The sequence below is a fragment of the Zootoca vivipara genome, chromosome 9 (genome assembly GCF_963506605.1).
Source record: "Zootoca vivipara chromosome 9, rZooViv1.1, whole genome shotgun sequence".
Taxonomy (NCBI): domain Eukaryota; kingdom Metazoa; phylum Chordata; class Lepidosauria; order Squamata; family Lacertidae; genus Zootoca; species Zootoca vivipara.
Window position 1 is genome coordinate 28,139,390 of NC_083284.1, and position 27,553 is coordinate 28,166,942.

General features: G+C 43.7%; 1 protein-coding gene across 11 annotated transcripts in view; it reads right to left on the minus strand.

Annotated features, from left to right (window-relative positions):
- PDE5A (phosphodiesterase 5A) overlaps positions 1-27,553 on the minus strand; it is a 91,466-nt gene that overhangs the window by 45,970 nt on the left and 17,943 nt on the right. For 10 of the 11 annotated variants that reach the window (XM_035111541.2, XM_060278567.1, XM_035111539.2 and 7 more), the window contains exons 2-3: positions 16,190-16,778; positions 13,333-13,422 (exon numbers count right to left, since the gene is read on the minus strand). In XM_035111541.2, coding sequence (XP_034967432.1) covers positions 13,333-13,422; positions 16,190-16,778 — 679 coding nt within the window. Of the gene's footprint in view, positions 1-13,332; positions 13,423-16,189; positions 16,779-17,275; positions 21,649-27,553 lie in introns of those variants that run through there. The other variant, XM_035111546.2, reaches the window with a different exon arrangement.

Genomic DNA, 27,553 nt, shown 5'->3' on the forward strand with positions numbered 1-27,553 from the left:
TTAAATAAAGGTTGTATTGTCAGGCGCACTGCATAAAATCCAAATTTGCTCTTTTAAAGTTAATGATAAACTACTCTTGGCATCATCATACAAGTCCCACACTCTAAAGAAGCCTTCAAAAACAAAACAAGAAAAGTCTGGACAACAATAATGCAAACCCCTCATCTGCCCCACACTATAGCCAAACACAAACACACACACACACACACACACACACACACACACCAATATACAAAGGCTGCCCATCATTTTAGACATCTTATACCATCACACAGCTGCTCTCCAATTCCCAAGACATCTTTTAATTTAACGGAAGTGTCCTTATTTTAGAATATCATACCTCAAAGAACACACAGTCCAGATTACCCTGCGTCAAGTTCTTTTTATCTGCATACAACAGATACCACAAGGAACAGATAACATGGCAGTTTCACCGAAGAGAACACCCCACAGCCACCCACAAAACTCCTGTTACTATAAATTCCTAACTAAATGCCTCACAGCTCCCCCGTACACTTGCAGAGTTTCATCCATCCATTTTCTCTGGATCATCCCCCAGGCAAGCAAATCTCCGGTTCTCACCAACATCTACTGCAACCATGGCTTTCATAAATAGGCCTGCTTTTAGGCAGCTCGGCAATCCCCCAGGAGGATGAAGTTGCATAATAAATTCTCTCTTAGTGGCCGTCTGCACGCTAATGGAATCAATTCTTCTCAACAAGTTCAAAGTGTAAATGGCTGCCTCAACGACTCCACCCAAAATCTGCTTGCCTTTTGCCCCTGGTTCTGTGTCCCTAAGCAGTTTTGCAAGAAGCTGAAATCCAACTAGTGGTTGCACCTGCTGCATTTCTGCCTGAGTTGGCGCAGAAGATAAATCAAGAGGGATAGTGGGACAGTCTTAGTCATGGCCCTTGGTTCATTCTTCTCCTGCCCTTATCTACACCACCTCAGAGCAGTGCTTTACGATGAAATCCTATACCCACTTTCAGGGGAATAAGCCCTATTGAACTCTATGGGAATACATGTATAGGATTGTGCTATAAGTGCCTCACAGGAATTCTATGAGGTAAGTTATGCTGAGAGACAGTTATGCGGAGAGATTTGCATCTGGTTTTTTCCCAGGTCCAAACCTAATAGCCCAGGCTCTTTGCCACATCGATCCTCCCTGCCAGCGCCACAAATGCTACACCATGCTTTCAGGAGAGTAATTTATTGTACTCTTCAATGCATGCTCTTTTGCCTATTATTGTTCAGCCACCACCGGCCCTTGTGTAAGGATTCCAGAGTGAAGAGATTTCAGTATTAAGCACACGGCAGCTCACTTTGAGAATGTGAGTAAACTCTCTAAGCTTCCCAATGTGCTCTGACACCAGTCCGCAGGTGCACAGCTGACACGCAGGTGTTGGCTCGCAACACTGGCCTTTTTATTTTTATTAGCTTTGAACCACAGAAAGCTGAATCCATTTCAATGGTATCACAGGCGCTGAAGAATCCAAAAGGAGAACACTTTCGCCCTGTGTAAACAGCTTCCTGCCATGAAAGGGAAGCTTGTGGTTCTTAAAGAGCTGCGAGGAAACAGTAAAAAAAAAAAAAAGGACTGTGTTAATATAGCCTAAAAAGACCATTCAGCTGCTCCCTAATAGCCCTGCAGGGTTCTCTTTTATTATGGAAAGCATGTGAACCATATGCGGGCTCCTTTATTCTTTGGATCCAGCTGAAGGTCCCTAGACTTGTTATATGTGGGATTGTGAAAAATGGTAAGAAACAGGCACATGCTGAGGACTCTCTTGGGTGATAAGCCTCGGCATTATTTTAGTTTAAAGGAATGTTAACATCCTTGATTGGCTGGACCATGAAAGGAAATTAGTTTCTATAGCCAGCTAGAACAGATTCTGAACTTATTTGAACTGGTGCAACTCTCAAGTAAATGCCAAGTATTGGTCTTGCACTAATAAGCCTGGTCCGTGCTAAAGGCTGTGCACACACATTTACAGCACATCCTGTCCATGGCTCCAAAGAAGCTTGGGAACTGTAGTTTACCAGCAACAGCTGCAATTCCCAACACCCTTTGCATACTACAGTTCCCAGAATTCTTGGGTAGGGGGGAAACTTGCTTTAAATGTCTGATATCTATGCAGCCTCTAGCTTCCTAAAGATAGGCAATTAATAAATGACACATGCAACTCGAGAGAATTTCTTCAAGCCTACAGGGGTGAGCGGGGCAGGCCGAGGTTTACACAATTAACCAAACAGTGTGTGTGACACCAAGGTCCTGGGCGCTCCATGTTAGAATAGGAGTTTAGAAATAGCTGAAATATACATAGAAGTTTGAAACTGTAAACAGATGTAAACTTCTTTGCACACAGAAATAGACATGAGTTCTGCAGACCAGATCCAGACTCTGATGTCTTCGCCTCCCTCCCAGCAGCTTCGTACTTACTTCCACCAGTCATTCTTGGAGAAATGTGGGGATAGGGAAACCTATTCATGCAAATTCAGCTCAATCTACGCAATGACTAGCGGATATACAGGACGAAAGCCAATGCAGCAACCCATTTTGAATGCTGAGCAAGTGATACAGTCTGTGCCATTCTCAGAGATTCCTACGGGGAAATGAGGTTCTGTTGAGTATCCACCGGACTCACATCTGAAGCTTTGGAATAATATTTTCCCATAGAATTCTGTGACTTGGGAGAGGAGGAAAATGTTTGTTAAATGGAGTTATGTTCTCATGTTCCCTTTCGGGGGGGTGAAACACCCAATCATTTTTTTTTAAGGAAAATAATAATGGCAAGCCCATCACAATATGGGTTGGCATAACTTTACACACAAGTCAAAGCTGTAAAGCCTGTGATTTTGCAGCCTCATTTCCCTCAATTCCCCCCCTGTTGCTGCTCTCTCTATGCATGTCTTTTCATCACCAATACAACTGCAGTTACCTTCTGCTAACACTTTGCCGCTGTCTGTTGTGTGAACAGTGTTAAGTTATACCGTTCAGCCACTAGGTGGCACTGGACTTGGTTGAACCTGGGTGCAGCCAGGAGTTTCCTGTTTTGCTCTTGTTGGAATGAGACAGTAAACGTATTGCCGTAGTTTCCTGACTGGTGCATCCTCTACACCAGTGGTTCCCAACAGGTGGTCCGCGGACCCCCAGGGGTCCGCGAGCTATGCCAGAGGGGTCCGCAAGATGCTATTAGAATAAAAAATATATTAAATATATTTCGTATGATAACAGATTTTTTGTTTTGGCCGCTTCCTGCATGAGCAGAGTCTAGCGCAAAACTAGAATTAGATAGAGGCAGTAGTTCTGCTGTATGCCGTTAGGTGGCGCTTTACAAACACTACTGTTTTGCAAAGAGGCAGCGCGCGCATTCTAAACGCTCACCTCCCCAAGATGCTTTGCGCGCGTTGGCTTCATTTGTGCGCTACTGCACAGGTACCCTGTCTTCTCCATTCCCCTCCCTCCTCCCTGGCGCGCGCTGCCTCTTTGCAAAACAGTAGTGTTTGTAAACAAAGCGTTGTTTTTCGCAGAAGCTACAGTTCGCGTAGTTAAAAATGGACCGTTGGTTAAAAAGTGGTTCGTTAAAACGACAAAGGCCTACAGATGAAGATAATGCATTTGATGTTCAAGCAAGTAAGTCAGTGACTCTCGAACTGATCTTGTCAGTGTCCATTGAACCTAAATCGTCGGCGTCCCTTGAACCTAACCCTTCCAAGATCAGTGTTAAGCTTACTGGAAAAATTAGATTAGGAATTATGAATTAGATTTAGGATTAGGAATTAATGGGGGTCCTTGTCACAATAGCGGCTCGATGAGGGGTCCTCGAAAAAATTTTGTTGGGAACCCCTGCTCTACACCAGGAGGGGCCAACATAGTGCTTTCCAGAGGTTGCTGGACTCCAGTCTGCCTCCAACAGCATGGCCAATGGTCAGGCATGGTGGCAGCTGTTGGCCAACCATGTGGAGGGCACCACATTGACTACCCTTGCTAGAAGCCTTCCATGACAGCTAGTTGTCTTTCTAATCTTCCGGAGCACAATGTTAATCACTGCTCTATTCCGGATGTTTCATTTGTGTGAAAAGGAAAAGCTTCTATGATCATATCAACTGCCATGGAGTTTAACGCTCACTATTGTTTTTTTATTCTTTTGGCCTAAAATAGACATGCTGACTTTTAGCCTTAAAAACGACTTTGCCCTTCCTGGTTCCCTGCAGGCTTTTCTCCCTAGGCCACAGGCATTTCTGTAGCATCGCTAGCTGCATCCAGTGTTTTATTTTATCTGGATGCTTCTCATTGCATTCTTGTACATTCAGATCTTAGATTTAATTCTGTGAAAGCTACTTCAAACCCCAAAGGGAGAATGTGCCGTTGTTTTTTTCATTGTTATTCCTAAGCTAAACACTTTTTTAAAGCTTCCTGTGACAATTATAAGATTCAGTAAAGACAACACTAAAGAAAAATTATCCACTAAACCAAAGAATGCACAAAGGGGCCGGAAATATATATTTATCTCTTTTAGAGCAAAGGGGCCCTGTTCACATTCAGCTGTGGATTGCATTATAATTATTTTAGATGTGGACTGCATGATATATTTATTTATTTAGGCATACTCTGGCTGTTTTTACCGCTATGGATATGAATTTCCTTTTCGGCCATAAAACTAAACAATTGATAACAGTTAGCCGTTCTACCTATGCTGGCCTTTAAAACTGGTGGCTCCCTTTATCATTAGACCACTCCAGTAAACCACTACCGGTACATTTTCAAGCCGTTCATGGGATTCTTTTCCCATTTGTCCTACAGAATGTGGCAAACACATAATTTTATGTTATATTCAGTAAGCTGCTCCTGCTCCTTGCCCAAATCAAGGATATTCAGTCACACCCAACCGTTCCCTCATCCCATTTCTTTCTCCTCTTCCAATGAATTGCTAAAACATCTTTCCCACTTCTCCCCCTCAAACCATCCAACCCCACTTGGGCATCCCTTGTCCGGCTGCTCCTTTCCGCCTACCTATTTGCCTGCATTTTCAGTCACAGTCACAGCCACGCCACACATTTAAAGCGTTCTTATGCCGCTTTAACAGTCATGGCTGTCCCCCAAAGAATCCTGGGAACTGCACTTTCTTAAGGATGCTGAGAGTTGTTGGGAGACTGCTCACAGAGCTACAATACCCAACACCCTTAACAAACTCCAGTTCCCAGGATTCTTTGGGAGAAAGTCCTGACTGTCAAAGTGGTATGTTGTTTCTTTAGTTGTTTAGTCGTGTCTGACTCTTCGTGACCCCATGGACCAGAGTACGCCAGGCACTCCTGTCTTCCACTGCCTCCCGCAGTTTGGTCAGACTCATGTTGGTGGCTTCGAGAACACTGTCCAATCATCTCGTTCTCTGTCGTCCCCTTCTCCTTGTGCCCTCCATCTTCTCTTCTTCTCTTCTGTCTTCTCTTCTCATGAGGTGGCCAAAGTACTGGAGCCTCAGCTTCAGGACCTGTCCTTCCAATGAGCACTCAGGGCTGATTTCCTTCAGAATGGATAGGTTTGATCTTCTTGCAGTCCATGGGACTTTCAAGTGGTATAAGAACGCTTTAAAAGTAAGGCATAGATGTGACCTCGCAGTCACAGCCTAGGCTCTTCTCTGATGTTCTTACCCTCTAAGTCATCTGTCTGCCTCCCTCAACACCTTCCCTCAACACCTTCTCACTAGACTTCTACAGCCTCAATTTCTTCTACACACATTCCTGACCCCTTGCATCATGAACACATGGCCCTCCAGATGTTGTGGGACTCCCAGAACCATCACCCCCGACAAGTGCCCAGACTGGCTAAGGCTGATTGTTGTTGAAGTCCATCAACCTCTGGAAGCCACAAGCTCACCATCCCTACATGATGAATCTATTCAGAGGGGCAGGGACCTTGTTATTACATCTGTTCCAACAGAATTGCCACTTTTTTCCCTTCTTGCCTGCTGTGAACTTTAGAAATATTGAAACAACCTGGCGTTATGTTTGTCAGGAAGTTTTCTGGATAAATTAAGAATCCCGCATAAATACTATTGGTTCAGAAGACACTGTCAAATTCAAGAAGGGTCATAGTGTTCCTGCTGAAGGATGGGGATCCCCTCCCCATTTCTCCCAATCATTTTCCTTTAACAAAAACATTTCCCCCCACAGATCTGAACTTTTTAGTCTAAAATCCCCCCTGAGGAGCTCTTTTTCTTCTGTGATTTAAAGTAGACAAATGCTCTAAAACTGCTTTCTTCTGCTCTAAAGCTGCAGGTATTCTTTCCATTCAAAGTCTGCGAGATATCGACTTCCCAGAAATGTGCTTTGAATAGAAGGACTGAGTGCATGCACACCAAACATTTAAAGCACATGTGAGCACATGACTCCCTGCAAAGAATCCTGAAACTATAGTTTGTTAAGGGTGCTAAGGGGTTAAGGGAATTGTAGTTGTGAGGGGGAAAGTATAGTTCCAAGGTGCTTTGTTTGAGGGCAGCCGTGTGCTTCAAATGTGTGTTGTGTACTCAGCCCAAATCATCTTCTTGAGTTCACTGGCCCCAACATCTAATGGGCATCTCTGAGGTTTCCTGCAGCTTCTTGTCTTAGCTTTCCTACTGCAAGAACAAATATATACCAAAAAACCACAAAAGAATGTCACTTCTCATGCCTTCCCTTTTCGTGGAAAGAAGGATGTGCGTCTATTTCAAAGTACATAGTTTCTGGTGATTCTCAAACTAAAATACAGTCGTTCCTCGTTTTGTGGCCGGGATTTAGCGCTTCTGCGCATGTGCAAGCGGCAAACCCGGAAGTAACGCGCTCCAGTACTTCCTGGTTTGCCGCAGACCTTCGCCGGAATGGACGCTAGACAAGGCCGATGTCCGCGGAGGTATTACTGTATAAATACAGTATAAATATAGATGCACTACCATCACATTTTCCACATGCCTACTCTCTTGCATTATAAATGCACGTTACTTTTCTATTAGTTGCATGCAGGCTACTGCTGTTCATTGAGGCTGTGCTTTTACTTTGGGGGCTATCATAGATTTTTAGCATTCAGAGAGTAATCTTTGATTACTGCAGTGCAGTCTACAAGGGGCTGCCCTTGAAGATGGCCCGGAAACTCCAGTTAGTCCGCAGTGGGGCTTCAAAACTGCTGACAAGGACCAGGAGGTGGGATCACATCACAATTGTTTTGAAACAGCTTCATTGCATCTCTGTTTCATTCTGAGCTCAGTTCAAAGCTCTTGAGCTTAACTTTAAAGCCCCACATGGTATTTCTTGAACCATCTTCTCCTGTATCAAGACTCCTCCTGTGTGCTGAGATCTATATTTGGGGTTCTTCTTTGGGTGACCCTCCATCAGAAGCAGGGTGATTAGCAACCCAGGAGAACCTTTCTGGTACTGTTGACCAACCTATGGACTGTCCTCTCCAGGGAGGTTCGCCATCATTTCAGTACTAGACAAAAACTTTCATTATTTTATCAGGCTTTTAAAGTTTTTAAACCTTGATTGGAATACTTATCCTGTGCTGTTTTTGTAATTCTTTTGTAAGTTGCTCTGTAAATGCTGGTTGGCCTCAGAAGGACAGTGATGGAGATAATAAGAACAATACAAACTAGCAAAACAGGGTGCTAATGACTAGCAAAATGGAGTCCATTTGGTGCATTCATTGTTACTGCGACTAGTTGTGTTTGTAGGACTATCACAAGAACACCTCAAAAATTCTTGTCACCAAATAAAGTGAGGCACAGCAAAAACAACAACTCCACCTTTCCCAATGTGCCTTTCAGTGTATATTGCGGACATGTTCCTCCACCCCATGCTCTGCTCGTGGCAATGAAGAGGAGAGTACACCATGAGACAAGGCCGCATTCACACCATACATTTAAAATACTATGATGCCACTTTAAACAGCCATAGCTTCCCCCAAATTAATTATGGGAGCTGTAATTTGTTAAGGTTGCTGACAGTAGCTAGGAGATCCCTTTCCCACTTTGAGAACACAAAGTGACTTAACAGTCAATCCCTCTTCACAGAGAACTCTAAGAAGTGTAGCTTTGTGAGGGGAACAGCGGTGTCCTAACAGCCCTCAGAACCCTTAAACTACAGCTCCCATGATTCTTTGGGGGAAGCCGTGGATTCACAGTACATAGCATCACAGTGTTTTGAATCTGTGATGTGAATGTGGCCAAAGTCACACCCTTGCTTTCAGTTTGGTTTGCTGCTCCTGCCTTTCTGCCTGCCCAAAGTGTTCATAGACATCCACACACAGGGCACGGGGCAGATCCTGCCCAGAACATGCACAGATGGCTGAGCCAATGAAATGTCACTTGTGGGAGTGATGTGCCACGGCTGACATGTGCCCGAGGCATGGCTTCAGTAGCTTTGCAGAAAGCAAAGCCGGCTTGTTATTGGTAAACAAACATTCAGAGCCGAAGCAGCTTCTTTTATCTGTTAGATAGATCTTCATGATAATGGCTGTGTCTGTTTTCTGGGCGTTTTCTTTGGAACGAGGAGCCAGCGTGTTTTTATGTTGTTAATGGCTCTCAAAAAGTAGGGAAAGCAGCTAAAAGCAGATGGCAATTTAGGGTCTGATTCAGTGGATCAAGCTTCATTCCAGAAATGTGTCAGTAACGCATTATGGTGAGAGTGATGAAAACCTTCTGCTAAGAGAGTTTAAAAGGAAAGATAGGGTTGTGCTGGGGTGGGAAGAGAAACCAGCTTTCCCTAAGAAACATTCCAAAACTCTGTCCCTCCAGTTCAAAATGACTAGAAGTGAGTGTAGCACTTCGCCCCCTCCCTTTCAACCTTCGCCAATTTGTTCATCTATCACTTTGTTTTACATTTGCAAGTAATGGGAAGGGGATGCTTTGCTTCAGCTGGGGCCGTGCTTTCATTTACGAGGGTAAACCTATCCAAAGTCATTGTATTTCATTTCGGGAGCTACCAACAGCAAGCTGAATAATTATTTAAACAAGTATGTTAGCCCTGCAGTGTCTTGATCTAAGAATACGGCATTTCGTTTCTTCATTGATCAAAGATGGCTGACTAGATGGTAGCAACGTACCCAAGGCCCCTTGGAGCTTATGATTAATGGAGGCTTGTGAGCCAAAGCCCTGACACATTCTTGTTTTGTTTTGGCCGGCTTGTCTAAAGAAAGCATGTCATGAGCAAACCGTGTACTTGTGCACCAGACCTCCGACGCCAGACACCCCCACATGCAGTGGTCGGCTTGGTTGTCGGTTGACTTAGGGTCAGGCTTCAGAGTCTGCCAAGTCGAAACAAGCACTTGCGATGGCAGCGAAAAATACATACGCTGACAGTAAGATCAACAAGCAGTGGTAGCCTATACACTTCAGAAAATGGTGTGATGGGCAGACAGGAAAGAAGGAAGTCCTTTATTTACTGCTAGGTGAATGAGTTTCAAGTAAACCTACTTCTTTACTTTCAAGTAAAACTACAGTCCTGAAGATCTCCTCCAGTATGCACCCCTGCATATTGGAGAAGCATCCCTGCAATGTTAGTGTAGTTTAAGTTGAAATGCTAAACGCACTTATTAAGGAGTAAATTCCACTGGACACAGGGAGATTTAAGCCCAGTGGAACCTCGGTTTAGGAACACCTCGGTTTACGAATTTTCGGTTTACGAACGCCGCGGACCCATCTGGAATGGATTAATTCATTTTCCATCACTTTCAATGGGAAAGTTTGCTTCAGTTTATGAACGCTTCAGTTTAAGTACTCCGTGGACCGTCTGGAACAGATTAATCCACTTTCCATTACTTTCAATGGGGAAGCTCGCTTCAGTTTATGAACACTTCAGTTTATGAACAGACTTCCGGAACCAATTGTGTTCATAAACCGAGGTACCACTGTATTTATGTCTCCATGAGCCGAAGATACTCTCTGCTGGAAACATTTGCCTCCCAAATATGTGGGGGGATTTAAACTGTGTAGATGACATCCCTGAGGGGGCAGGGCCTGACATTATCTCCCAGCTTCTCCTCATGTGTTTGCTTACACATAAGGAGGCTGACTCCTGAATAGGAAATTATTTTCACAAAAGCATGTATAGGATTGTGTTATTAACATACTTTGTGACTTTCTAGTGATGTACCTATTAACTATTTCGCTGAATGCTCACTTACCTTCCAAGTTCCGGACTGCAGAATCCGGGACCGGCAGCCATTTGACACCGGAAGTTGCGTCGATGTAACTTCCGGTGTCGCTTTGCCCGTCTATGGGCACCCAAAATGGCCGCCGCCGGCTTCGAAAATTGCTTGTGCGCATGTCAGGAAGTGCTCCGACGCAACTTCCGGTGTCGCTCCGCCCATCTATGGGCACCAAAATGGCCGCCGCCAACACCGGAAGTGACATCTATGCACTTCCAGACATGCGTACATGCGGCTTTTGAAGCTGGAGGCGGCCATTTTTTGTGCCCATAGAAGGGCAAATCGGGAAAAAAAATGGCTGCCGGCAGGAGAAAATAACGGAGAAAAATGGGAGACGAAGAGACGAAATGATACGGGGGACCACCGGGAAAAGGTAAGTAAAAAAGGGGTTTTCCCGGGGAAAACGGGAGACTTGGCAGCTATGTGCTCATGATATAAAGGAACTGAAGTAGAGATGTGGGGAACATTTGATTTTATTTCTATTTTAATGAGAAACTATCTAATTCAAACTTCTCAGTCCAATATGTGAACCAAAACACAGCTACCTTTCAGAATGTGTACAGAAATGCATAAAAATACATATGCTAGTGAAAATAACATATAAAATGCATTATATTCTGGGGGATTGACAGATTTGCCCACCCATAAACTGAAGTCAGGGTTAGGCCATGAGGCAGCCAGGTTTGCATATGACAATAAATAACTGAGGATGATGAAACCCCAAGCAGAATCTTCCGCAAACTCAAATTTTGTCTGAAAGAAAAGATATGCATATTCAGATGAAAAACCAACAACCCTTTCATCCCAGCGGATGGCCGAAATGATCAAGGAGATGAAGCTAATGTTTAAATTAGCCACAGCTCAAAGAATAACAAGTTTAAAGTAACACGACGTTTGGGATTAACATGAGTTAATATAACACTAGAAACTGTAAGTATATTTTGGAAAAAGCTGAAATGCTGATGGGAAACAAGAACTGAAAAAGCTCAGATCCAAAAATTAGCCTTTGAACCAAAAGTTATGTGACAAGAGAAACTCCATACAGTCAAAATAAGCCCAGGGACACTCTAACAAAAGACCAGCTTGAGGCCAGTTTACTGTCATATGTATTCTCTAAACATAAAGCAAGCTGGTCATTGAGTGAAGGGCAGAGGAAGCAAAGGCTCCACAAAAATCTGTAGCAGCAAGCAGCGCTGCAGCAAAACATTGCAGCGAAGAGTTCTCCCGTTCAGTGTTCCAGCTGTGACTCCTTCAAGGATGGGCCTGTTTCCTTCTAGGGTGGTCCTGGATCTTATTTTACAGATGGCAACCCTCGTTTTGAAAGACCTTGGGGCCCAAGTCTATTTTAAAGGGAAATAACCAAAATGAAGGGGAGAGCAAGGGCCTTAAATTTGCCCGCTGAGCAGGAAGACCAGTCACCTGGCCACCATCTTCCTGCTTATGGTGAGATGCATTGCATTTCTACTTCAATTATAGTAATGAATTCCAAATTTTCACCTACCCATTCAAATTATCAGATGCACATATTAGGCAAATATATCTCGTCTTTTGCACATCCTATCCTGCTTGGTTTTCTGTTTCTTTTGCCCCCGTCCCCACCCCACACAACAGTACGCTACTTTCACAATATTTTTATACCACCTTTCAATGAACATTTCCCATGTCATGCTTAGAGCTTGTCTATACTTCCACTTGTCCCACTGCTCCCCCCCAGGAAAACCTGCTCTTCTATATATACAAAAATGTAAAAAGGACGTGTGGGTGTGTTTCCACTTTTCACCAAAACCGTTTGACCAATTGAGGTGAAATTTTGACGCAACATCACATGCGAATGTCCAAAGGATATATGAAAGTTTGCTAAGACAGATGTCACACCTCCACCAGGTAAAACCACACCTCCACCAGGTAAAACCCCCAAAAAACCGTTCCAGAACGCACCACTCAGTCAGAAGTGCATGCTGGGAAGAGAACCAGCGCCCTCTAGCAGCGGCTACACTGGTACTGCACCTATAAAACCTTTCCTCTCAACAGCACCTCGGCTCCCATTTACATACTAGGCCGAAGCCTTTACAGACCAGGCCGAATGGAGGTACTGACTCACCTGGGTGGGGGTTGGGGGGAGGAAGGGACAGGATAGGTCAGGACACGGTGGGACCAGTCACAGGGATGAGCTGGGGGTGGGGGGGGTAGAAGGGGGCGTGATACGTCATGGTTCGGGACAGAGAGGGGAGAATCACAGGGATAAGCCGGGATGGGGGGGTGGAGGGGGGAATCACAGGGATAAGGTGGGGGGGAGGGATACGTCATGGATCGGCACAGGGAGGGGGAAATCACAGGGATGAGCCACAGCAATGCGTGGCAGGGCCAGCTAGTTATTGCTAAAACAGAGCAAACACCAACCAGATATTCTGTGGATTGATGTTTGTTCCAATTCAATGGTGCTCTATGGTTTTCCTGGAAAAAGTGAATGCATTTTCCTTAGGAAACATGAGACAAGCATAACATCTCTTGGAGCTGTGCCTTCTAGGCCTGGAGTGTAGATGAGCCCTTAGATTTGACATCATAATAAATGGGAATTTAAAAAATAATATAGCCCTGATGGCAAACACTGAAAGCAATACATCCTTTTTTTAATTCTGCAGTTTCTCCTTTTCACAAATTTTCTTTTAAAAATAATAATAATAATTCTGTCCCATTTTTCCTTCCTTTGTTTTCCATGCTTTAGACTGTAAGCCTGATTTTATGTAGTAAGCTCATTGTATTTTAGACCATTTTCTACACACACAATACTTCCTCATAATTCAGATTCAGTTGAACAAGGGTGGGGAAAAAAAGTTACAAGAAAATAGGAGTTTTATATTTACAAGAAGAAAATGCAAATTCGCTGTCTTTGTCAAAATTGGCTAATGTTACTTGTTAAATGACAACATGGGGGAGGGAAGGAAACTGGCTGTCTATCAATTCTGCATAGTTAACAAAGCAGGTCCAAACTGAACTCTATGGAATCACATGTAGACATACTTTAAATTATAAAAAGGCAAAAATCAAGAACAAACAATGTTGTACTTTGGGACGGAGCCTGAAAGCTGAAAATGGTTAAATGAATTAGTGGTGCTGGAAATGTTACAGCCAAGGAAGAGCCAGATGCATGACCTTACCTCTTCTCTATGGTTCTTTATTGGCATACAGAGGATGCTCTGCGTCCTATAGCCTGTGATTTGGTCCACTTCTGCATTAAATCGGGGATCCTGTCAAAAGAAGAAAATAGATAACTATGTACACATGTTTTTTCCAGAAACCATACTTATTTCCTAAGTTTATATGCCAATAGGATACTTGGGGATTCTAAGAAACCAAAATATAATAATAATGCAAGTTTGAAAGTGGTGGTTAAATTTCAGTGCAGTTTTTTTGAAAGGTCCTGTCTACCATCTTGATTCAAAATGGCGTCCAATTGTATCAAAACACAGGTGAAAACCTGCTCCTTGATCCCAGAAACCATCATTCAAAGTTTGGTTAAGATATCCAAATGCATAGTGAACAGAGAGACAACATTGCAAAATATGTAACAGGTTCTGTTTCACTGTTCCTCTTGGCAGCAGTGTTCAATTATTTACTTATTAACAAATTTCTAAGGCACATGAACATTGCAGGGCAAAACGTTCCCAAGGCAGCACACAACCACTTTAAAACAATGGCCTGGTTTGCACATAACACTAAGCCAAACCATAGCTAAGTGTGAACATGCAAGTGTGCAGGCACTTATAAATAAAATCACAGCTACTTTGCTCTTCTGTGGTCCTGATGCTGCCGTACTACCTGGAGCTAAGTCATGCTTTGGCTGTGTATTATGTCTAAACCCGGGCTCATGGTTTGTTCCACTCCAAACAAACTGCAAGCTGTAGTCATGGTTTGGTTTTTGTCTTACTGCTCACTTTTTGTCTGGGGAACAATATAAAATAAACAATAATATAATACAGGATTTAAAAAGAAAAACTCTGTTAACTTAAAATAGGGGGGAATAAGATAATATAAATTTTTTAATCAGTATGAATCCCATTTTTCTCATAACAGAGAAGTCCCGATGAAATAAAAAGATATTCAGGGATCATTTAGAAACAGTGAATAAAGGAATCTTAGGGGATGGAATTCCACAAGTTTGGAGTCACCACCAAAAAAGACCCTGTCCCCCACTCATCCCCAAGTTATTTTTCCTGACATTTCCATTCCATAAAATAATGACTGAAGCACTATGTGGATCATCACCATTTGCAGATAAAGAACCCCAAAGAGTTTTAGCAAGCTTACAAAAATTTGTAGTATCTCCTCCACTCCCACCCTCAGATTGAATATATTCTATAACATGCTGTTTACCCAAAGCACACCCATTTTTTGATTTCCCCCCCCCTCTCTCTCCCTGGAGAAAGTGAGAAAACTGAGGGAAGTGCAATTATGGCTAAATTAGCCATAGTGATGAAAAAGACTAAGCTCTTCCATTTCAGGAAAGAATGTTCAATGTTTAGTTTTGCCATTCTTACTCAGACTATACTCAGTTCCATACATACCTCAGAGCACAGACATGTGTGCAAAGTTCACGTTATCAGATGTTACTAGAACTGCTCAAGTTTAAAGCCACAAAAATTGTATAGCAAATTACATTATTTCCATTTCTAGGGCACTCTAAAAGTTTATGTCAGATATCAATGTTAAAACATATCCAGAATCAAAATATCATGCCTGGCAGCTATAGGATTGTAATACCGTGTTTCTCCAAAAATAAGACACTGTCTTATATTTATTTTTCCTCAAAAAACCACACGGTGGCTTATTTTCAGGGGATGTCTTTTTTTTTTTATTAAGTATGGTACAGTTTAACCTACAAGGTTAAACTGCCTATCACTATGGCTTATTTTCGGGGTATGGCTTATTTTTGGAGAAACACGGTATCCACAGGTCCGCTCCCTACAGCCCAGCCCCCCCCAAAAAAACCCAGTTACAAATGCAAACCAGAGTTGACTAATCATGATAACACAAATAAAATATACCAAGAACTAGCAGAAGTGTCAGGCCTAACTTAATTCCAGTGACTAGTTGCCTATCCATTCTGGCAAATCCTCAGCTCCACAATTGTGGGGACAGACACTAAGAACCCCTGAATCCATGATGCATGGAAAAGAGCAACAGCTCAGAGCATCCACAATGCATGCAGAAAGTCCCAGATTCAGTCTCCAGTGGCATTTCCAGGTAAGACTTGGGGTGAACCCTGTCCACAACCCTGCAGAGCCGCTACCACTCAATGTAGACCAGCGTTTCCCAAGCTTGGGTCTCCAGTTGTTTTTCAGACTACAGTTCCCAACATCCCTGGCCACTGGTCTTGCCAGCTAGGGATGATGGGAGTTGTAGTCCAAAAACAGCTGGAGACCAAAGTTTGGGAAACACTGGTGTAGACAATATTGAGTTTGATGGGCCATTGTATAGGGCAGCTTCCTATGTTCTTACAGAGAGCAAATTGTAGACAATGGTCTAAATCAACCTTAAGAGATTGCAGTGAGGCATTTTAGGAAAGGCAACCGCTTGGCATATTAGGCCCAAGCCACCTAGCATCATAAACTGTGCTATAGCACTATTAACAGTTCAGTAAAATGCTGGTGTCGTGTGCTTTCCATTACCTTCTCTAACCAGAAGGCCAACCGTTGCATTCCTCACCATGTACATTCACACAGAATTTTCTAAATCCATGAGAGCCAGTAGTGTGTAGTGGTTAGAGTGTTGGGCTAGGACCTTGGAGACCTAATTCCTGCTCAGCCTTGAAGGTCACTGGGTGACCTTAGCCAGTCACCATCTGCAAACCTAACCCACCTCACAGCTTTGTGGTGATGGTAAAATGGAGGGTGAGGGGAGAACTGTGTACACCATGGCTGAGCTCTCTGGAGGAAAGATCTTTGGTGTGGAAAATAGCTAGATAAGTGGTCTCTCTGGATAAAACGCACCCACCGCACATTTATTTTTGTTTACCTCATAGGCATCTTTGATGTTCAAAGGCTGCCCCAAAGCTGCCACGTGTCCCACTATCCCTTTGTTCCACTCCAGACGGATACCATTGTTTGAAGCTTCTTCCAAGGTCGAACCTTCGGCGACGTCGAAGAGCCTGCTGATGAGAAACTTCTCATTGGAACTGTCTTCACACACCAGAAAGAGGGAGTAGCGATCGGCGGCAATGAGTTCGTGGATGTGCAAGAAAATTTTGTGGCAAAGGGCTGTGACATCCAAGTGACTAGAAATGTCCTTCACCAATTCTAAGAGCCTTGAGCACTGATCCCCTGCATCGCTCCCAAGCGTCCGGGGATGGAGAGGCATCTGCTCCTTCTTTTCGGAGTCCGACAAGAAACTCACGGTTCCAACACAATCCTTGACAACAATAGGCCTAAGGGGCCTGTCAAACTCAGAAGCAGATATCTTCCTGGTTGGGGGTGTGGGGTTAGTGCTCTCTGCCCGTGCGGCCTGGTGGCTGGGACAAGAACAAGCGTCACCGTGCTGCTTGGCCCCCTCTTTGCACACTGGTATGGGATGAACTCTCTCAGAAAACCATGCATTGACCATCTCTCTGCAAAAGAAGAGAAGTGCAATAAATAATGACTTCCATAAAAAAGAAATAAATGTTTAAGGAAGGCTGATCCTCAAAGCGTAGTCTACTACCCATGCCTTCTACACATGGCAGATTTTTTTTTAAAAAAGATGTACACGTTGTACAGCCACATGCTTGTCCTTTGCTAAATGTTCTCCGTTTCAAGCCAACACAGAGGCTGACTTGAGCACTTAGCATCCTGCGTCTCATAAAAAAGATGTATTCCCTCATCAAAAGCTAGCATCAGAAGTTCCGCAATACTTACCCTTCCTATTCCTAGTGGCTCGGAACTCTGAAGGATTGCAGATTTAGAAAGAAAATAATGGCCGACATGCAAGACAGACAAATGCAAATTTGTCATGTTTAAAAAGCAAACACAAAAAATCTTAAAATGCTAAAGCAACACCAGTTCTACGTCAATTCTCCAATCTATGTAAATTACTCACATTAAGTGTGTGCTGATTTCTTTTACATACATTTGCTTTGCTTCTGCTAGTTGTGGGGATGACCTCTGAAATCCTGCCCGTTAACTACAGCAAATTATGTTCAGTGCCTTCTTCACACTCAGCTTCTGAGCTGTCAGCAGGCCGCACTATGCTCATACACTGACTGTTGCCTTCAGTTTTAAGAAACCATACAGCTTTTGTGATGCTCAGTGGTAAGCTAGAATGATGTTTGTTCCTGGATTCCATTCTCAGCATCTCAAGTTAAGGCTGCAAATCTTGCCTGAAGGTCTGGAGACCCAATGCCAGTGAGTGTAGAATCAGAAGTCAATTAAACAGGGAGGGAAAAAAATGCTGTAGATATAAAAACTGTGATTTTATGTGTGGGTTATGTACACCAGGTATTGTCCTTAAAGCTAATTCTTTCACTTGCCATAATCCTAAAACAAAGTGCAGCTAATTGTTGCCGTATAATTCAGTTTCTCTGCTTCTGAACAATTGCTCATGGCAACTCAGGAACGTTACAAGGCCCAAATTTTTACAGAACTTTTATCCTTTACAGATGGCAGAGCAATGACTGCCAACTTTCCAGATTATAGTTAGAATTAAGCTTCCATGGAAACTAAAAGACTTAATGTGGAGGGAATAGTGTTGCATGATACTGAGGCTTTCAGGGACCAAGCATTTGTTCACTTGCGCCAGTTTTTTTGCGAGCAAATATGAGGGGCATGATGTTCACTAGAGCTGCTTTGTTTCCCTGCCCATGAAGCAATAATACAGCCACTGTCTGCCTGTCCCTATGTAGACCTACTAGATCACTGTGGTCATCCAGAAAGTTCCAGTTAGCGGTACCACACATTCCATTCCATTCCATTCCATTGTATAGTGGTAACCTGTAAAGGGGTATTTTCCACTGTTGCCCTTGTTGTTTGGAATGTTCTTCACCCTAACCATAGAGGAAGCCTCATGGGTTACTACTTTCCCAAACTTCCCCTGACCGCTAAAGCAGGATTTACCGTAGTATTTTTTTTTTGTATTTAGGATGCTGTATTGTTGCGATTCTTGATCGTTTTGTTTCTGGTGGTTTATGGCGATGGTTTTTAGTATACATTTTAAGTTTTTGCTGTAGACCACTTAGAGATGTTTTAATATTAAGTGGTTTACAAAGTGATATTATTTTAATATTAAGTGGCTTAGAAGTGATATTGCTTCCTATTTAGGCATATAAAATAAAATTGTACATCAACGTTCTCAGGATAATGTACTCTGCTGTGTACAGGAATCCCCCACGCACAGCCTTTGATTTTTGGGGGAAAAAATTAAACTCTCTTCTAACTTGAAATAAATAAATAAATAAATTCATATCCTGCCCATCTGGCTGGGTTTCCTCAGCCACTCAGGGTGGCTTCCAGCACATATAAAAACGTATTAAAATATCAAACATTAAAAATAAATATCTCTTGAAATAACTAAGACAGAAGAATGAATGTTGCCTGGTACCGGAACCTCAGGTGCTCACCTGCTGGGAGTTTTTATATTAATGCCATTAGCTAGCTCTGCCTTTTAAATTAGCATATGTTAAGAGGTAAAGGAGATCCTTTTATCTCAGTGTGGTTTTCCTTTCTTGCAGCAGCTCAGCCCGGCTTTCTCATAGCAATGCTTACAGCTATTTGATGCCTGTTAAGAATTATGAATATGGCAGCTTGGCTAAGCGGAATGCAGGGATAAAATTGAACTTATTGTGCCTCATCAGTAGCCAAAGGTCACAGTCATACAAAAAGCTAAAGCATAACTTGCTGCTAAGTGCATGAACGGGAAGGAGCCTTGGACTTCAAAAGGAGGACCCTGGAAGAGTTTAGTTTCAGCAATAAAATAACCTGATTTGTAGTTATGGAGGTATCAGTCAGCTTGGCTGAACAAAAACTCTGGAGGAAGAGCAGGGGGGAGTGGGAGCATGTGAACCCAGGACTTGTGGCGGCTCCTGCTTGCTCAAGTCTGCAACACTAAACCATGGTTTAGCGTTGCATGCAAACATGGCCACGGTGTTTGCTTTTGTTTTGTTCTGAATCCTCAAACAAGTTGTACCAGAGCCTTGCAGGATCAGGAGGCAATGCTATGATCATTACAGGAACACAATGCAACACAGCACACCACTGGGCCAGTCATGTTTCAGAGACACACATTAAATCCACACTGTACATTTAAAGCATATTTAATGCACACACACACACACACACACACACACACACACACCAAAGAATCCTGGGAACTGTAATTCGCTGGGAATTGTTGATTAAGGAGGGCTCTCAGGGTTCTTTGGAGGAAGCCATGTTATTTAGAAGTAAGGTGTGGAAGCGTCAACCGCACTACTGTTGCAACCAGAAATCTTGGCATGATCTTTCAGGCTCTGGGCTTTACATATTTTGCTCACAATCTAAGGAGCTAAATGTATAACTCTAGTAATCTGGTCTTTATTCACTGCCTTCTTCCAGAGAGCCTCTATACCCCAAGAAACACGAGAATATCAAGACTGACTTGCTACACTGCAGAAGCTTGCATTATGCGGTAGATTGTGTCTGATAATGTCTGCAGAGGCACTCCAAAGAGGAAGTAAATAAATTAATTTAAAACATCACTGAGAACATAGAGGCAGGCAGGGAGACTGATTTAATCAGATCGAAGTCAGAGGCAGTGTTCGCGAAAAAATGCCTCCTTTTACAGGATTGTCAAACAATGTGATTCTCGCCCGTCGCTGGCGTTATTTTAAAATAAGGCAAACAGTGTGATCTGTTTGTTAGAGTGAGAGTACGAAAAAAGTACCCTCGTGCGAAACTGTTATTACTGGCAACCTAACAACTCAAGTTAGCTTCCAACTATCTAGAATGCAAGAGTTGCGGCTTCGCCCTATAAGGGATTTCTCATTGTTAATATGGAGAGCTCAGTAAAACCACAGATACTGAAGGTCAAGGCTGCAAACAAAACATACAGATGTTTTTACGCAGCTATTTTTGTTGCCTTCTGATCCCATGCTCAAAATACCAAAAGGAGCAAAACAAAACTTAAAGGTTGTCCGACTGGAATATTTCAGAAAGGCCCTCTCCATTGGCTGTGCTCCAGCACCACATTCACCAGGCTCCTCCCTCTTGCAGGAGTAGGCAACAAAATCTGGGGGGCATCGCACCAATAACCCTGTACCCTCTAGAGTGAGAGATGGGACTGCATGGCGTCTCCATCGACTCAGCTGAAAGACTAGCAGCTTTTGGCTCCTTCTCTCTTTGAAGTCTTTCCATTCTATTACAGTACTGTAACTCCTTGGCAACCATGGCTCCATCTAAGGATGGGAGCTATAGTTTGTTACAGTTCCTGGGAACTGTAGCTCTGTGAGGGGGTGCTAACAACTCTCAGCACCCTTAACAAACTACAGTTCCCAGGATTCTTTTGGGGAACCCATGACTGTTAAAGGATGTTTTAAACAAGGATGTATGGTGGATGTGACCTAAGAACTGGTGCCTGAATCCGCTTTCTTCTTTCTCCCTCCCGATCACATTTCCTTTTTAGCTCAGGGAACATTTTTAGCCCAACAGGTCAGGTCCTTATCTCCTGTTGATCATCTGATGCCATAGTGTCATCAGGTAAATGACACCTGTCAAAATCCATTGTACAGCAATTCCCAAACACCTGACGACCAATAGGTTGTAAGCCTAAGGCTGGGATTCTCATATTACCATACTTTTCTGTGTATAAGACTATATTCCAAAATGTTCAAAATTAGGAGTCGTCTTATACATGGGTAGGGCATTGTGGGGGAGTGGGATTGGTTGCTGCCACAAGCTGGAGATTGTTATTGGTGGCTGTTGCAAGGGCTGTTGATTATTGGCTGCTGCTGCGGCAATTGGCCAGTCGATTTGCTGCTTTCTTCGGCGATGGGACAGAGGATAGGTTGGTCTGGCGACGTGAGCGGTGAGTGAGCAGATTTTTTCGCATTTTCACCTTTCAAAAGCTCAACAATTCTTCCCCCCCCCCAAAAAAACCCTCAACAACTTTGGGGAATCTCTCTCCCCCATTTTCTTAATTTTGAGTCCCCCAAAATAGGGGGCATGTTATACACTGGGGTATGTTATAGATGGAAAAGCACAATACTTATATATTATTTGTTAAATGTATATCCTACCCTTCCTCTCAAGGGAATCCACTGTAGCAAACACATGAACAATAAAACAATTTAAACATTTTGAGAACAATTCCAGTAATCTAATATAGTCTGCAACTGTATCTGTAAACTGCTCCTGCAGCCTTTTTCAGCTGAATAGTGATGCAAAAAAATACCTTTTTAAAAAAAAGAATGATGGGGAAAAATATTTTGCATTTCTGTTCACTGGAAGTACATTGATCATCATTCTAGTCCAGGGGTGTCAAACTCAAATTCATCGGGGGCCGCATCCGCAGTTTAGTCACCCTCAAAGGGCCGGTTGTATCTGTAGGACTATGTGTCCACTCTTTATTATCATAAATTATTGTCACTGCATTCAATTATTACTGTTTTTTGTAATAATGTAAGTAATAACTAGCTCTGAAAGCAGAAACATAGTCAGAATAACGGCAAGTAGATATTCAAATGTACAATTATTGTACAATTTATTGAAAAATGATTTTTGGTAACTGCACTGGGTGGTGGAGGCTCGCTAGGGTTTCATGCAGGACCTTTGCAGAGCTACTAGTACCTGGAGATGCTGGGGTCCTTCTGCATGCAGGACAGATGTTCTGCCAGTGAGCCACCACCCTTCACCAAAGGGACTGGCTGAGGTTGACTCACTGGAGCTGCTCTCCTGGTTCCAGGGTTCTTTCCAAGAAGAAAAGAAAAAGAAAGAGGGAGAGAAGACGGAAAGGGAGAAAGAAGGAAGGAAGTAGAGGGAAAGAAAGAATAAGAATGAGGGAGAGGAAGAAAGATTGGAAGGACGGAAGGAAGAAAGGAAGGAAGTAAGGAAGAAAGAAAGAAAGGAAGAAAGAAAGAAAGAAAGAAAGAAAGAAAAGAGGGAGAAGGAGGGAGAGAGGAAGGAAAGAGGTGAGAGAAAGAAGAGTAGGAAAGAAAGAATAAAGAAGGAAAGAAAAAGAAAGAGGGAGAGAAGACAGAGGTAAAGAAGGAAGGAAGGAGAGGGAAAGAAAGAATAAGAATGAGAGAGAGGAAGAAAGAAAGGGAAGCGGGGGGTCGCCGCCTTGATTCAGCGCCAGAAAAGAGCACGAAGGGACCCAGGGGCAAAAAGCATTTCCTGTGCAGCGTGAGGCAGCGGGTGTCCGTTTTAGGAGAAGTGCGTAAAGCCTCAGAGTTGCAGTTCGTGAGGCTGAGCCGCTGCTGAGCTCATGTTCATGAGGCTGAGCCGCGGCAGGAGGAAGAGGAGGTGAGGCAAGAGGAGGCGGCGTGCGCCGTGCGGAGAGTCCCGAGCCTCTGGGACCCAGCAGTGCTCTGTAGCACTTTGAATCCTCTTCCTCTTCCACACGGCGCTGCTGGGTGCTTTGTCTGTGTTTCAGCAGCAGCAGCAGCAGCAGCCGTTTCCAGGCGCCGAGCCGTGGCAGGAGGAGGAGGATTCAAAGTGCTACAGAGCACTGCTGCGTCGCAGAGGCTCAGGACTCTCCGTGCGGCGCTGCCGGGCGCTGACCCGGCAAGCTGCCTCCTCCTTCTCCTGCTGTGGCTCGGGGTGCTCCACGCAGCGCTGCTCTGGCCGCCTTTCTACCCACCCCCCACCCCCAGCTGTTTGCCGGCGCTTTGTCGGCGCGGCGCTTCAGCAGCAAGGTCCCGCTGCTGGGTCCCGCTGGCTGGGGCGCTCGGCGGGCCACATGACGAGGTCTGGCGGGCCGGATTTGGCCCCCGGGCCTTGTGTTTGACACCTGTGTTCTAGTCTATTAACACGACATTGCATGTGGAACGAGTGTGTGGAAGGAAGCCCCAATGTATAAATGGAATCTATGTCCATACAAGCTATGTGAGCTGTGTTCAGTTGTTCAGGTTAATGCATGGCAGTTGAAGGCGGGGCCACTGCGTGCAGGGGACTTCCGGTCTGTCGCGGCGGAGAGAAGGACGCAGGGACCTCGCGCGCCGATGTCCCTGGCTTCGCGGAGGGGGGGGAAGTCCGCAGAGCGAGCGGATTCCCCGTAAAAACACCGGGTAGAGAGTCCCGGTGACTCACGCGCCCAGCGGTTGCTCCGTTTTTTGCGGATCCCCCGCTGCCCGAGAGCTCAATAGAGCGATCGAGAGCCGGCGGGGTGGAACCGCGGGAGCCATTTTGGGCTATATCTTACCTCCGAGAAGTGAAGCTCCGAGTCCTGACCCGGCAAGCGGCAGATTCTTCCGAACAAATTTAAACTTCCAAAAAGTAAGTGGAATTGCGATCACGGACTTCAAATTCGTTAATTGGAAAAACAGGAGAGGCTTTAAAGAAACGGAAGTCGGTCTCTTCCTAATGGAAAATTGGGAGGCGCTTTAAATAATCTTAAGCTGAACGACAAAAGGCATCTGGGACTGTGGACCCGAGAGAAAGAAAGACCTTTTTGAACCCTCTCAACTCCCGAGTCCGGCACCCCTTGAGGTACAGCACTATTAAGGGGGAGAGTGCTTTGACAGCTGTCAAAAGCTGTCAAGCTGTCAAAAGACCGGGTGGATTTATTGCACTGCTGTAATCAGTAAAAATTGACTGAAAACGTGGTAGAACTATTCAATATTGGAATTAAGAATGGAGTTGTGATTGAGTTAAAAGACAAAGGAAAAGAACAGCCAAAATGGAGTCGACCGTCTGAGGAAGGAATTTTCCAGCACCTCTTTGTTCTCCACCTCCTGTTTGCGGTCAGGAGAAATATGAAAACAAAGTACTCTCGAGCCTTCCAGGTGGCTGTGCTAAACTATCTACAAATATGGGAGGATATTTACAAGGAACGGCAACATCCCAATTTACCAGCAGTCGAGGATGAAGTCCAAGTCCAGGATTTAGAGGAAAATCTGATCTTGGAGACTGTGGAGATTGAATCTGGATGTCAGGAGAAACAACTAGATGGAAATCTTAAAGAGGACTTGGACTATAAAAAATATGTTTGGGATGAAGCAAAGTATGGACCTCAAAAGGAAGAAAATCAAGCAGAGCAAGAAAACGAGAAGCAAAGGAATTTGAGGATTAATGGACTTGAAGATCCTGGAGGGGTTGAAATGTGGGGTGATGCTAGGGAGGAATGGGAAAGACAGGGGCAGGGGGGGACAAGGGTCTGGAGACGGATATGGGAAAGAATGGGTGTGGGGTGAATATTCTAGTTAAAAGATCTTGCTTTTAGTCCCTGAAAGACGGTTTTTGAAATTTTGGCCTGTTAACGGAAATGCTGATCCAATTGGGGGAAAAGACTTAGGGAGAGGAGATGGAGTGTAAAAATGAATGGAAAAAGTTGTGTTTTCTGGAGGGAATTATAAGAACGGCTTAGGAAAGAATTTAAGTTAATGTAAATTTTTGCAAGTTAAGTTAGGTTTAGGCAGAAAGCTGTCTACTCTCCTTTCCCTACTCTGAGATACTCAGTGGCAGGGAGTGCTCAGAGGGGTGAGGAGGGGATATAATGGAACCTTGTAAATGCTGTGCCCCACAGGTTCCTCTTGTGGCAGGAGGGGGCCTGTGGGAGGGCAGCATGGAAAAGGAGGAGGGTTGAGTTAATATTATAAGAAAAGGATTTTAAACTGAAATAGAAAACCCGCCATAAATTTTAGATTTTGTTTAAGGAAAACCAGGAGGAAGACTATCGAGGAAGTCACAAGTATAAGGTTAAGGTAATAAGAATTGGGGAGTTAAAATTCTCCCCTATTATTGTTATGTTTGTATTTGTCTAAGTATACTTATGAATGAGCTGGGGGAAACCAATCCTCAGAGCTCCTCCACTCCTGTCCTTTCAGTGGCAGGGGGGGGGAGAGGGGGGAGGAGGGAGGGGGGAGGCCAAACCCAACTTACAATGGACCCCTTTGATTCTCAAAGCACACGGGTTTCACTGGTGGCAGAGGTGAACCAGTGGGTGGAGGGAAAACGAAGGGACAGTGTTATATTGTATGTTTGTGTAGTTTGTTTAGTTTTGTTTGTAAAATTAATAAAAATCATTATAATAAAAAAAAATGAAGGCGGGGCCACTGCGTGCAATCCTTCTGTCCCTCCAACATCCATTCACTCTTCATGGATTAACATATGAAGAACTCTTAATTTGTCTCTAATGGGGGAAATGGCTTACAGTGCACTACTATGTAACCACATCTGCTCAGAAACATCTCGTTGAACTCAATGGGGCTTACTCCCAGCCCATTATGTGGGGCTAGGATTGCAGGGTCTTTGACTGGAAAGCCAATGTTAAAAAAGTGATTGGCTCCACCATATCTGCAAACCAGGAGCCCACAGATGGAAATGATTACATTTGCCACCTACGTATTTGCCCCTCCCGTCTCCTTTCCATAATGATCAGAAAGCCCCACTGAATACATGAACCATCTCTGCTAGATTGCAGCGCTGAGGTTGACATGCACTAAGTTACTATCTAAGTTACAGACAAAATATACGAAAATCCTGCTCAGAAGGGGCAATTAACTCTTATGGGCAGATTCTTTCAAGCACCGTTAAATGCCCTTCCCCTTTTCTTTCTTCTCTAAGTGTAACTATCACTACTCAAAAGGTACAATTTGATCACCTATACCTGATGTCCTCCAGATATATTTGGACCACAGCCATACTCACTGGGGCTGATGGGAATTGTAGTCAAAAACTTCTGGAAGGTGCCAGGTTTGGAAGGCTGAACTAATTCCTAGCACGAGTTAATCTCAAATGGCACACACTCATACAAGCCGAATAACAACCGTATATGGTTTTCATGCGCTAGAGTTTAGTCCACGGCCCTTGCTTTGTAGGAATAAAATATGCTGTTGATTACGACTTATCAGAAATCACAGGGCATTTTGCCAACAGTCAAAGCAAGAACAGGAACTTGCTCTGAAACCTATCAACGAAATCGCATATGTGCCCATTGCATAATCATCCGTCTCACATAGCACAAGGAAGAAAGTGATAGTTGGTCAATGCAGGATTCCCCTTCTTCTATCTTCCAAGGATTTTTTTTATTTAATGCACACCATTCATCATGTGCATTTTATCTCAGATCCAAGGTTTACAGCAGGCAGAGGCATGTTATTATATTACAGAGCAAATCTACTGTAATTATGGGTCACTGCCTGCTAGAGCACTTGGTACAGAGATTGATTAGCTCTGGAGATGGCAGAACGGAGCCAAAAACTAAAATGTTATTACATAGTCTGCAAGAAAATGACCACCTCTATGGGATGGGTTTAGCTTCTTGCTTGTTTTATAAACTGCGGGTGCCCATGCTTGGATATAAGATGCAGTGGATGGAACATTGGTCTTGAAATTTGTTTTTAAAAGGAATTCAAATGCCCCTTCAGCTCTACCTCATCTTGGGCAAGTCACTGTCTCTCTGCCTAGCCTACCTCAAAGGGTTGTTGTGACCTCTCGGCTCCTTAGTGGAGGGGAGGAACACTATATATATTTTCAAACCATTCTCAGGGAATCTTAGAGCTACCTGACACAAAATTAAATTTCTGTTTAGGGCATTTTGTGATTCCTTGACCTGCTTGTCACATGTGACATAAGCTCATGAACATACAAAGGGAAACCACTGTCAATTATGACATACATTCGTCATGTGAGATGACTACACGTGGGGTTTCCAGAAGACACTTCTGGGTAGGATTTGTTTTCTTGAAACTGCTTATACTGTACTAAGATCTTAAAATGGCATTTTCAAGTGCAAACAAAGATTAGTAAAACCAGACCTTCCTAGAAGCAACATCTTAGGGAATCCTACTATGATCCTCAAATTTTCAAAGTCCTCATTGTTTCTGAGAACTTGTAAACATGGCAGTGTGACAAAGGGTGCAAAGCTAAAAACAATTTTAAATGCCACCAATCTACTGGCCTCTTGCTTGCACCATCACCATAGCTCTCTGTAACCATTGGAACACTCCCCAAACATTGGATTGCACTGTACATATAAGTATTTTGCAAATTTCAAATCTCATTTTTCAAAAAATGCTAATCTAACATTTCAGAAAAAATAAACTTGTGATTCTGCATAGCTGGGAGTTATTAATAACAGGACTAGCATAATAGAAACCAGCTATAATCTGCAGTACTGAGAGAAAGAATACCACACTTTCTGGCACAAAGGGGATTGAATTCTGACAGGGACACATCTTCGTGGCAGTGATGCAGTGGAGGGGTGTGTTTGTGTAAG